This window comes from Manis javanica, chromosome 11, assembly GCF_040802235.1.
Source record: "Manis javanica isolate MJ-LG chromosome 11, MJ_LKY, whole genome shotgun sequence".
Lineage (NCBI taxonomy): Eukaryota > Metazoa > Chordata > Mammalia > Pholidota > Manidae > Manis > Manis javanica.
The window spans coordinates 43,803,946-43,817,089 of NC_133166.1; the positions used below are offsets into that span (position 1 = coordinate 43,803,946).

Consider the following 13,144-nt stretch of genomic DNA (forward strand, 5'->3'; position numbering starts at 1 on the left):
TATCCTGCAAGTTTTTTATATTCCAATATCAGTTCTAGTAGTTTTAGAGTGGAGTCTTTAGGGTTTTTTATGCACAAAATCATGTCATCTGCAAATAGTGACAGTTTAACTTCTTCTTTACCAATCTGGATTTCTTGTATTTCTTCGTTTTGTCTAATTGCTGTGGCTAGGACCTCCAGTATTATGTTAAATAACAGTGGGGAGAGTGGGCATCCCTGTCTTGTTCCTGATCTCAGAGGAAAAGCTTTCAGCTTTTCGCTGTTCAATATGATATTGGCTGTGGGTTTATCATATATGGTCTTTATTATGTTCAGGTACTTGCCCTCTATACCCATTTTACTGAGAGTTTTTATCATGAATGAATATTGAATTTTGTTGAATGCTTTTTCAGCATCTATGGAGATGAACATGTGGTTTTTGTCTTTCTTTTTGTCGATGTGGTGGATGATGTTGATGGATTTTCGAATGTTGTACCATCCTTGCATCCCTGGGATGAATCCCACTTGGTTGTGGTGTATGATCCTTTTGATATATTTTTGAATTCGGTTTGCTAATATTTTATTGAGTATTTTTGCATCTACATTCTTCAGGCATAGTGGTCTGTAGTTTACATTTTTGGTGGGGTCTTTGCCTGGTTTTGTTATTAGGGTGATGGTGGCTTCATAGAATGAATTTGGGAGTATTTCCTCTTCTATTTTTTGGAAAACTTTAAGGAGAATGGGTATTATATCTTCTCTGTATGTCTGATAAAATTCTGAGGTAAATCCGTCTGGCCCGGGTTTTTTATTCTTGGGTAGTTTTTTTATTACCGTTTCAATTTCTTTACTGGTAATTGGTTTGTTTAAATTTTGTGTTTCTTCCTTGGTCAGTCTTGGAAGGTTTTATTTTTCTAGGAAGTTGTTCATTCCTTCTAGGTTTTCCAGCTTCTTAGCATATAGGTTTTCATAGTAGTCTCTAATAATTCTTTGTATTTCTGTTGGGTCCATTGTGATGTTTCCTTTCTCATTTCTGATTCTGTTGATGTGCGTTGATTCTCTTTTTCTCTTAATAAGTCTGGCTAGAGGCTTATCTATTTTGTTTATTTTCTCAAAGAACAAGGTCTTGGTTTCATTGATTTTTTATACTCTTTTATTCTTCTCAATTTTATTTCTCCTCTGATCTTTATTATGTCCCTCCTTCTACTGACTTTAGGCCTCATTTGTTCTTCTTTATCCAATTTTGATCATTGTGACATTAGACTATTCATTTGTGTTTGTTCTTCCTTCTTTAATTATGCCTGTATCGCTATATACTTTCCTCTTGAGCCTGCTTTTGCTGCGTCCCACAGAAGTCGGGGCTTTGTGTTGTTGTTGTCATTAATTTCCATATATTTCTGGATCTCCATTTTAATTTGGTTGTTGATCCATTGACTATTTAGAAGTGTGTTGTTAAGCCTCCATGTGATTGTGAAACTTTTTGCTTTCTTTATACAATTTATTTCTAGTTTTATACCTTTGTGGTTTGGAAATTTGTTTGGTAGGATTTCAATCTTTTTTAATTTACTGAGGTACTTTTTGTGGCCTAGTATGTGATCTATTCTGGAGAATGTCCCATGTGCACTTGAGAAGAATATGTATTCTGTTGCTTTTGGGTGTAGAGTTCTATACATGTCTATTAGGTCCATCTGTTTTAGTGTGTTGTTCAGTGCCTCTGTGTCCTTACTTATTTTCTGTCTGGTGGATCTATCCTTTGTGGTGAGCGGTGTGTTTAAGTCTCCTAAAATGAATGCATTGCCTTCTATTTCCTCCTTTAATTCTGTTAGTATTTGTTTCACATATGCTGGTGCTCCTGTTTTGGGTGCATATATATTTATAATGTTTATATCCTCTTGTTGGACTGACCCCTTCATCATTATGTAATGTCCTTTTTTATCCCTTTTTCCTTTCTTTATTTTGAAGTCTATTTTGTCTGATACTAGTATTGCAACACCTGCTTTTGTATCCCTATTGTTTGCGTTAAATATGTTTTTCCATCCCTTGACTTTTAGTCTGTACATGTCTTTGGGTTTGAGGTGAGTCTCTTGTAAGCATCATATAGATGGGTCTTGTTTTTTTATCCATTCTTTTACTCTGTGTCTTTTGATAGGTGCATTCAGTCCATTTACATTTAGGGTGATTATTGATAGGTATGTACTTATTGCCATTTCAGGCTTTAGATTCATGGTTACCAAGGTTCCAGTTTACTTTCCTTACTATCTGAGAGTCTAAGTTAACTCATTTAGTATGCTGTTACAAACACAATCTAAAGGTTCTTTTCTATTTCTCCTTCTTTTTCTTCCTCCTTCATTCTTTATGTATTAGGTATCAAATTCTGTACTTTTTGTCTATCCCTTCATTGACTTTGGGGATAATCAATTTAATTTTCCATTTGCCTCGCAATCAGCTGCTCCACCCTCCCTGCTGTGGTTTTACTACCTCTGGTGACAGCTATCCAACCCTAGGAACACTTCCATCTACAGCAGTCCCTCCAAAATAGACTGCAGAGATAGTTTGTGGGAGGTAAACTTTCTCAGCTTTTGTTTATCTGGAAATTGTTTAATCTCTCCTTCAAATTTAAATGGTAATCTTGCCAGATAAAGTAATCTTAGTTCCAGGCCCTTCTGCTTCGTGGCATTAAATATATCATGCCACTCCCTTCTGGCCTGTAAGATTTCTGCTGAGAAGTCTGATGTTAGCCTGATGGGCTTTCCTTTGTATGTGATCTTATTTCTCTCTCTAGCTGCCTTTAGCAGTCTGTCCTTATCCTTGATCTTTCCCATTTTAATTACTATGTGTCTTGGTGTTGTCTTCCTTTGGTCCCTGTGTTGGGAGATCTGTGGATCTCCATGGCCTGAGAGACTATGTCCTTCCCCAGATTGGGGAAGTTTTCAGCAACTACCTCCTCAAAGACACTTTCTATCCCTTTCTCTCTCTCTTCTTCTTCTGTTATCCCTATAATGCCAATATTGTTCTGCTTGGATTGGTCACACAGTTCTCTTAATATTCTTTCATTCTTAGAGATCCTTTTTTCTCTCTGTACCACAGCTTCTTTGTATTCCTCTTGTCTAGTTTCTATTTCATTTATTGTCTCCTCCACCATATCCAACCTGCTTTTAATACCCTCCATTGTATTCTTCAATGATTAGATCTCTGACCTGAATTCATTCCTGAGTTCTTGGATGTCTTTCCTTACCTCCATTAGAATGTTGATGATTTTTATTTTGAACTCCGTTTCAGGAAGAGTCACGAGGTCCATATCATTCAAATCTTTCTCGGGAGTTGCATTAACTGTTTTACTCTGGACAAGGTTCCTTTGTATATGGCGCACTCTAGTGTCCAGAAGCTGTAGTCTCTGGAGCTTCTCAGTCCCTGAAGCAATGCCGGGAGTTGCAGGGAGCGGTACTGGTGCCTGGAGGGAGGAAAGAGCTCTTTCCCGCTTCCCGGCTACTGTGCCTGTCTCCACTGTTGAGCCAGTGGGCCAGTCACACAGGTATGTTTTTGTCCCGGAGCCACCGGGTATGGATCCCTGCTTTCCACAAGCAGCCAGAATCCCAGTCTCCCCAGGGACTCTGCCTGTATTAACTTTCCAACCCAGTAGTCATGTGAGCCTCATGAAAGCACCATGAAATGTAGGTTTGTGCTCCCAGCGCAGATCTCTGGAGCTAGGTGTTCAGCAGTCCCAAGCCTTCCACTCCCTCCCTGCTCCATTTCTCTTCCTCCCAGTGAGCTGGGATGGGGGAGGGGCTCGGGTCCTGTGGAGGCACAGCTCTGGTATATTACCCCATTGGGTGAGGTCTGCTCTTTTCTCCAGGTGTGTGCAGTCTGCTGCCGTCCTCTTTCCTGTTGCTCTCTCAGGATTAGTTTCACCAATTAAATTTTCTAATTGTATCCAGTTTTAGCAGGAAGCCCCTGTCTCTCCTCTCACACCACCATCTTTAATCCCTTTCATCCTAAGTAATATCTTTTTATCTTTGCATCTCTTTATTCATTATCCCTCTACACCATGATAACTCCTTCAGGACACCTCTCCCTTCTTTTTCTGGATTTCTTCAGGTAAAAATAGGCCATTTGTTTAACAATATGCTCTGGGCCCATCTTTACACATCCAAATTGTTATTTTGCCAAAAAAGGAAAAGAGAAGTTGTAGCCACATATTCATTCCTTTCCCCTCTACTATCTTTTGCAAAAATATTTGCAATCATACTTCTAGAAAGTTTATAATATCTGCAATTTTCAATTATGAAAACAGGGCACTAAGATATTAATGAAATAATTTACATGACTAGTAAGTGGCCAGTCTGTATAATCAGAGCTCTATGCGTATGTGCAATATTTCAGGCTAAACTCTGTATCAAATACACCCTACAGGACCACCATTCTTAAAAATACCAGATAAAAAAAAAAACACAAGAGCTTATTGGTTGTCCTGAAGACCCAGGAAACTTCTTCCTATCTCTCATTGTCTAGATCTCTCACATGATACGGCCATTCTCTTGTTGCAGAGGAGACTGAGAAATTGTGTGTGTATCATTTGCAACCTCTAATTTGGATAGGCTCTGGCAGTAAAAGAAGAAAGAAGGAAATGGTCAACCAGTTATATCTAGCACATTCTGGAAGGATGAAAAGATGAGTTTCTATTTTGGCATATTCTGGAAGAATGAAGAGTTTAACTGGTTGGAATGGGTCTAAACATCATTCCAGGAGAAAAAAATGAAATATGACACAGAGTTATAAGAGTACAAAGTATTGAGGAAATGGAATGAAATATATTTTAATTACCATAAAGAATATATGGAAGGAAACTATCTGGGAAATGAAGCTGAAGAGAGTTAAACCTACTTGTTTGCAATTATATCTACATTTTTTAGCTGTCATATACCCATTCATACTTAGTACAAAAGTAGCCTTTATCTTAAATTATAAATTGAGGGATTCTATTTCAAAATTTCAAGTAATCATTGGAAAACTTTCTAGATATAATCCTTCTTTGCTGATAGAGTCCCACTATATCATAATTATTTGGTACAGCTGATTACTGATAAATAGGAATGCACACAGCCTTTCATGGTACCTTCACTCTTAGTTCAAATACAGCCGTATTTATATTTGCAGGCCTTCAAAGCCATCAGAAGGGAATAACCAAGAATTGTGGGGAGAACATAGTGGTTCTTTCTTTTCACCAGCAATGCGCATATGGAGAGGAGCTGTGGATTCAATAGTTGCTCTAGTGTCTGCTTCTCTCAGCTGTTGGTTTATCAGATCCTTAGAACATGAGAAGTTTAAGTAAATAGGAGCCATGATCCAGTTCTCTTGTTATATGTCCCTACCTTGGAATGTAATAGTAATTTACTCCTTTGGGTGAGAGGGTTTCTTTTTGTTCCCAGGTTAACTTATGGTTATCTTTTGCTGGGATCAGACTCGCTTAACTTCTAATAGGCCTCTGCCAGTGTTTTCTAGAGTGACAGTAAAAATCAGTGGGCTGAGATTTCTGAACCACTGTGAAGTCCTGAAAGGAAACATTTAATTTAAATGAAAGATGGTGAGTTTGTTATTCTAAAGATGCCTTTGTAGTTTTCCCTCTGTAGAATCAGAGATACCATGCAAACCTTAGAGCTTTCCCCCCTCTTTGCTTTAGAAAGTCTGACTACATGCAATATGCAGAATGGCAGGATCTGAAACCACTCAGCATAAGAGGCTTGCATATCAATGTACCTCCTATCAGTCAGAGACATCAAGCAAAAGATTCATTTCATGCATCAAACAGAATGCAAAGCTCTGGATTCCTCTACTCCAAGTGAAATGTATTTCTGTATAGATACATGAAGTTAACAAAAACTTTGCACATCGATCGAGTATTTTTCTCTGTGATTAATGGTCTCACATTCCATGCCAATGCTATTATAAGACCTGAAATTTTCTACTACTTTTTAAAAGTAGCCTAGCCATCCTTTCTCTGGTATGGATTTCTTTAATCACAAAGGATTTCTACTACCAGTTAGGAGGAACAACCCATCTACTCACCACCACTGAACTTAATTAGTGTTATTAACATAAATTATCACAAATAATTGCAATTATGTATTTGTGTCTATGTACTTTAATTAAGAGCTCCATGAAGGCAGGCAGTATGTTTTAGCTATTTCTGGTTTTCAGACAAAGCTCAAAAACTAGGTTTAAAAAAAATAAGTCACAGTAAGTGTGCTTAATTTCCTTAAATAAAGAAGTAATGCTAGTATTTATTGAGGGGGGTGGTGGAGAAAATAAAATAGCTCCATACCCTTTAAGGGCAAGCTAGAATTTAAACTACATACACACGCATGCTCGTGTGCATGCACACACACACACACACACATATGTGTTCTTTTTTTTTCTTCCTGGTTAGTTAGGGTTGTTAACTTCTTTCACAACGATATTAAACAGCATACATTCTTTTCCAGTGGGAGTAGCAGTAAGGGAAACCTTTCCACTGTGTGACCACTTAAACAAGCTAGGACAAAGTGGCACCAGTGTCTCTTCTCCATGGATAGACTCCCTCTGCATATCATAAACTTCTAAACTTTCTACAGAGATGAGAACCTTTCTGAAACTACACTGACACACAAAAAAAACATTTTTGCACCTTTTAGGCTTAAGATTGTCAGTGACTCCAAGAATCATCTTATCTCAGAATTTTGTATAATTTTATATATTTTTTAATTAATTGTCAGCTGTGGGTTCAAAAGCTTTATATAAGTTTCTCTATTTAACACATAACAATCTGGGTGAACTCAGTGTTAGTGTTGCAGTATTGTTTGCTTTTCATAGATAAGAATGAGAGAATTTAAGTCATTTTCCTACACATTTAAAATTGAACTTGTCAATCCAGCTCTTATTAAAAAACTGTTCTTCCTATGACTTCTTTCTCATTGAAAGTTTGTGTCCAATAGTTGCCTAACCCAGAAACATGGCATCATTAATAACTTATAGCTTCCTACTCTTACCCATAGCACACACACAGAAAAAATTAATTTTGAAAAATATTATGTATTATTGATACAATTTTGCATGTTTTGCTGAAATCAGTCCATGATTCCCTGCCTCCACTGCTTTTAATCTAATTTAATCTGCCACAACATTGTCCCTAATTTATTGCCATGGTAACTCCCTTGATGGCCTCCCTTTCTCCAGGGTTTTCCTTCTCCCGTTCACTCCCCAGTTTTCAGCTTGGGAAATCTTCCCAAACATAAATCTGACCATGTCAACACCTGTTTAATACCCTTACTTTTTAAATACTTACCCTTGTTTTCAAATCTGCCCAGATTTCTAACCCTCACTTAAGAATCTTGCATACTTTTGCTCATGCTTTCCAAATCCTCATTTGAGCAGGAAATCTCTTACCCCCACTAAGAACTCCAAACCTTCAGATATTTATGCACTTTTAAAAAATTCAGTAAGCCCATTTTCATTAATATTTACACATGCTTTCCCCTTACATACAATTAATTTCTACTTATCTTTCAATGTACATCTTATATGCTTTATATCACTTTTTCCAGAAAATCTTCCCTGGATTAATGTCTCTCCTATATGCTCTAATTTAGTCATCTTAACCTTCCCTATCAGTTATAGTTCTAAGCTGCACTGGTGATTATCTCTTGCTTGTCTATATTCCCTGTCCTGCACACACAGTGGTCATAACATGTGAATACACACACACAGACACATGCTACATTCACATTAATTCCTTGAATAGGATCTTGGAGGGGTCGCTTGATCATTGTGAGCCCAATTCTTCATATTTGCAAAATGATAATTGTGATACCTGTCTTTTCTTTTTACAAAAAGACTGGATGAGAAAAATGAAAACACATGTATGCATTGTGGATAAAGTGAAGGTTCCTATGGTCAGGATTCTCACCTGGCCCTGATCGGCTAGCTCACTACACAAAAGTGTGGACAATACATTGTTATTGACTCTATATAAAGAGCTCCACCCAGTGTTCTGGGAGAAATGGTGGTACAGCTGCAAAGCTGCAGGAGAGCAGAGATGAAACTGGAGTGGCAGCAGTGCTGAGGACAGAGGCAGAGACCAGCTGTCAGGGTCTGGGGGTTACCTTTTAGGTTTGGGGGCAACACAAAGAGCAAAGAAGGAAGTGGGAGTTGTCATGGAGGGTGCTCAAACAGGCCACTTTATTCTGCACAAAGCTGTGCTTCTTATACTGCTATACTGCTAATTCATGGTTACATAAGTGTTTTAAGATGTGCATGCATGTGGCCTTCATGGCCAGGCATCTGGCCTTCAAGGCCCTTATCTAGCTTCTTTCCCAGGGGTACAACAGGTTTCTCATGTACCTCGTAGCTGTCCTCGTAGAATAGTATGGGAAGTGGGGGAGGGGGCCTTCCCTACACCAGCTTGCTGTGTACAGACTCACTCTGAGTAGACGTGATTCTAGTGATTGACCTGCCACCATGGAAATAAAGTTGAGTATAACTGACCCCAAGAAAGTTCTACTGTCATTTCTTTGGTCATATTGAATCCAGTGAACTTGCCCATGGCTGAAACCCATTGGCATGACAGCATATACATATGATACTGACATTAGTAAGTCTTTTATGTTGTTAACAAGTCTGTTCAAATTTTACTGTAATACTGTATTTATTGGTTGATTTTTATAGATATTTTGTTTCATACCTCTTGCAGTAGTAGAGATCCTTAGACATGTTTGGAAAGCAATGCCTTTTCAATTATTTTCCTTCCCTACAAACCAAGGATGAAACGAAGTCCCTACATTCTCTTCTGGCTTTACCACCAAGCTTCTCTCTCCAGTGTCAGATCCTGTCTATGACTACATTGGTTTAAATCATATCTCTTGCTGTAAAACTTCAAGGAAAAGACTTTGGAAAAATTGTGGTGAAATAATGGAAAATAACTGTTTTCCAAGAGGTATCTGATGAACTATGTTTGTTTACATGTGCAAGATGAACAATATTATTGTGAAGTCTCTCTGTAGGCTAGATAGTCCTCCTTGCTCAATGACACCTTTGTTATAAAACTTTGGTTTTCAATTTTCCCCTTTTAGATAAAAACATTAAAATAAACCTTAGTAACTAAGGTTCAATTAATCTGGCTTTTGCTTTCCATACAAGGGCTATTGTGTCTCAATCTAAGCGGAAGCATTTGTGGGCTCTCATGCCTTTTCTTTCTGTGTTAGACAGGACTATGAAGAGCTAGAAAAGCAGCTGAAAGAAGTCTTTAAGGAGCGAAGCACCATCCTCCGTCAGCTGACAAAGACATCAAGAGAACTTGATGGAATTAAAGTCAACCTTCAGGTGAGATGAAGACTCATTTCCCAGCAGCAAAGGATGAGGAATCACTTGTGTTTTCTTGGTGGATTAACATATGAAGTTTTTTGCATACTTTACCAATTTTGAATATGTTTCTGGGCTTGTCCATGGGAATTATTATTTATTACTATATTAACTTTGAAAAGAAAGATCATTTGATGTGCAGTCTGGGAATCTGTGGTTTGCAAATTGAGGAATGAGAAAACTGTGTGCTTGGCAAAGCCATCCATTTTGCATAGCATCTAAGATCAATTTGACCCCTTTGCTTTTTATATTATAAAATGATGAAAAGTAGTTATGATTAAGAGTTAAATGAATGTGTGAATGGTCTCTAAAAGATAATTTTGATTTCTACAACAGATAATTCTGAGGATTCTTTAATAAGCCTCATTACTAACATGGGTAAATGCCTTAGAAAGGAGAGTGTCATCCGTGAAAATGTATTAACAGTCAGTGAAATCTGAAAAAACCAAAGACAAAATCTGTATTTGATAAGAATAATTTTCTGAAGTACCTGATAATATATTTTAATATTTGGCTTCCACATTGTATTTACTGAGTACATAGTGTCTACTGAAAGCTTTGACTGTATTATCGAATTTAATTTTCATAATATATTGTATCTATGAGTGTAGGGAAAATGGAAATACCTATGGCCAGGGTCCTCACTTCACCCTAAACTACTTGATGATGTAAATGCCTATTGCTTGGCTAATGCTTCCAAAACCATAGGCAATTAGCTATTATTGACTGAGTCAATATATAGAGAGCTCTGCCCAGTGCTCTGGGGGAGGCAGAGATGTGGAGAATTATAGACCTGAAGACTGCTGGATGCAGACATGATTCTAGTGCTTGACGTACCACCATGAGAGTAAAGCTAGTTATAAACCCTTTTACCTTAAAAACATTCTGCTGTCATTTCTTGGCCTCACCAAATCCATAGTGAACTAGCCTAGATCTGAAATACTCAAGCAAGACAATGAGGTAGATACTATTATTGTGATTTTTCTTGTTACTAATGAGGAATCATGCTTAGAGGTGATAAGTTAATTTGAATGTCAGGGAAGCCAGAGTTTAAATGCAGGCAGTCTGGCTCTAGACCCTGTTAGTTATTGCACTGAACCACATGGAGTCACTGCTGTCCTTAGCTTTCTCTTCCCATGAGGGTGATGATAATGATGGTGAGCATGTCAGTAAACATTATGGCTTACTGATTGAACATGGTCAAGGTCTTGTGGTTGGTACTCCTTCAAAAATTTCAATTTAGTTTTTTCACCTGACAAAAATGCCATGATTACTATTATTTTCATTTTGTAGATGAGACAGCAGAGTTAGAGAAAGCTTAAGAAACTATCAAGAGCACAGGGAGTTAGGCAGCAGACCTGGTATATAACACCAAGTTCTTGTTCCAGAAGTTTTGTTTGTATCTTGAGATCATAAAAATAAAAGCAAAAGCATCACCCGCACCCCAGAGGACACAGAGACAGACAGTGGGATGAATATACAGGAATAACAGTGCTATGATGGAAGCACGTATAGAGCATTAGGGGAGCACTGACTAGGTTAAAAGAAGGTCAAGTTGATTTCCATAAGAGGTTGATCCAGATCCACACCTTAATAAGTACGAATTCGCCAGTTATATGAGACTGTAAAGAATATTCGAGATATCTGCACTTTCTCAGAAGCGTGGAACACCTGGCACTTTGAGAGTATTTCAAGCATCTGGTGAAGTACCCATGAGCGGCCAGTGTTCACAGTATCCCCAGGACAATCAGGGTCTTCATACCAGGAGCCTAAGATGCCTAATTACAGTCTAGAAAATTGCATGATAGAAATGCATAATTTCATAGAGTTACATTTTTTTGAAAGGGTAACAATCCTACCACTTAATGTAGCTGCAGTTTTTTAAATGCCTTTTGTTTATTTTGTACCAACCACTGTGGAAAGTGTTTTTTCATTTATCTTATTAAATCCTTTAGTAACCTCTCTACAAAATTAAGATAATGTCATATTTGTTGTAAAATGAGAAAATAAGAATCAAAAAGGCTCAGGAATTGTCTAGTCATACATCTAATAAGTGGTGTTTCTGGGTTTCAAACTTAGTGGATAACTATATAGTCCATAGTATTTATCTGTGCATATTATATATACATATATATATATATTTCTTTTCTCAATGGGACTGCATGAAAACAGGGGCTTTGAAAGTCTTATTCATCTTTGTAACCATAATACCCGGATGGGATGATAATATGTCAATCAAACATTATGTTGCTTAATTAGCAGGTATATCAAACTGTGGTATCCTTAAAGGAACTAAGAATGTTTTCCAAGAAGTATATCTTACTTCCCTGGACATTGCTGGGTAAATAAAAATAAAGTATACTCCAGCTCCTCTAATTGGATACACCTTGTTGACCTCCATCTGCATAGCTACCATTTTCATTTTTGCATCCCATGTTATTTTTCCTTGGAGGGTGGGTAGGTTGTTTTGTTTTCAGTTTCTTTAATTTTAAATCTTGAGGACAATCCCCTACCTTTTTAATCTTGGTTTCCTGAAGAATACAGAGTACAGAAGATGGCCGATTAATGAATATGCATATTTTTATTGCACTTTTCACTAAGCGCTCTTATGCATCTATTTTCTCCTATGAGTTTTCCAATAACTGTCTAGAGATGGCTCTTCAAAATTCTCATCCTTGTTTTTCACCTAAGGAAGTCACGGGCAAGTTTTATGACTTGCCTTCAGTCATATGACCATGATGCACTTTGACCAGTAAATCCCATGATTGGTGCTCCCTACCCTGCACACACACACTTCAATTCCCAGCCTGCTTTCTTTGTATTTTATGTAAACCTGTTCTTTTCAGATAAGTAGAGTACCTTCACTTCCTATAGTGAAACTATTCACTATTGAATAATGAAGCTATTCTTTCCAGATAAACAGAGGTCACTTCCTAATAGTCCCTTAATCAGTTATCAGTTATTTTAGGAAAAAGTTTCTCTTATGCAGTTCAGCCCACCCATATCCCTATTAGAATGCTTAGCTTACTATATGAAAAGTATCTATTTTTATCATTAGATTGGAAAAACTGGTAAAGGCAGACATGCTCCCTTTGCACATCTCTTTGCATAATTTGTGATAGATATTTGTTAAATAATTATTAAGTAAACAAAGTATTTGCTATTCTCTATTATCAATTCCCTCCCTGTCACAATTTTTCTTCCTACAAATAATATTATTAACTCTCAGTTTCAACTTTCAGTATCAAGAAAGATAGGATGCCCTAAAGTTAAATACTTTATTGAGTATAAATAAGAAAGTTGTTAGGGAAGGCTTAATGGGACAGATTCTTTAATGAGAAAAGCTCAGTGGGCTTTTCTGTTTGAAGTCATGGTCTGTGAATGCTGAATTTGCCAGAGTAAATAAATACTAGTGACTAGATGGTATATTTCTCCCCTTTTATACTCTATCTGTATAGCTCAATTACAATTTTTTATGACCCTAGTTTTTCTGTGTGTTCTAACGCATTACTGAATAATAGACAAGAGCAAGCAGGTATACGCTTTCTGGCTGCTTTGATATTGAATTGTGTTATTTCATACCTTATTCAGGGAGGCCTTTCTGTGCCCTTGTATTTATAGAAACTACACCAGAGCTGGTTTAACATGTTTACAGAGAACATAGTGTAAGTTCAATTGAGGAGCCAAATATATATTTTGTTTTCACTTATAAATAGACCTAAGTATTTAGAGAGTCTTTTTCTCTTCATCGAACTTCTGAAGGCTGAGACTCAGCTCAT

At 37.2% G+C, this 13,144-nt stretch overlaps 1 protein-coding gene across 2 annotated transcripts in view; it reads left to right on the top strand.

Annotated features, from left to right (window-relative positions):
* LUZP2 (leucine zipper protein 2) overlaps nt 1-13,144 on the top strand; it is a 515,109-nt gene that overhangs the window by 247,136 nt on the left and 254,829 nt on the right. The window contains exon 2 of one of the 2 annotated variants that reach the window (XM_037027123.2): nt 9,209-9,326. In XM_037027123.2, the coding sequence (XP_036883018.2) occupies nt 9,209-9,326 (118 nt within the window). The remainder of the gene's footprint in view (nt 1-9,208; nt 9,327-13,144) is intronic. The other variant, XM_037027124.2, reaches the window with a different exon arrangement.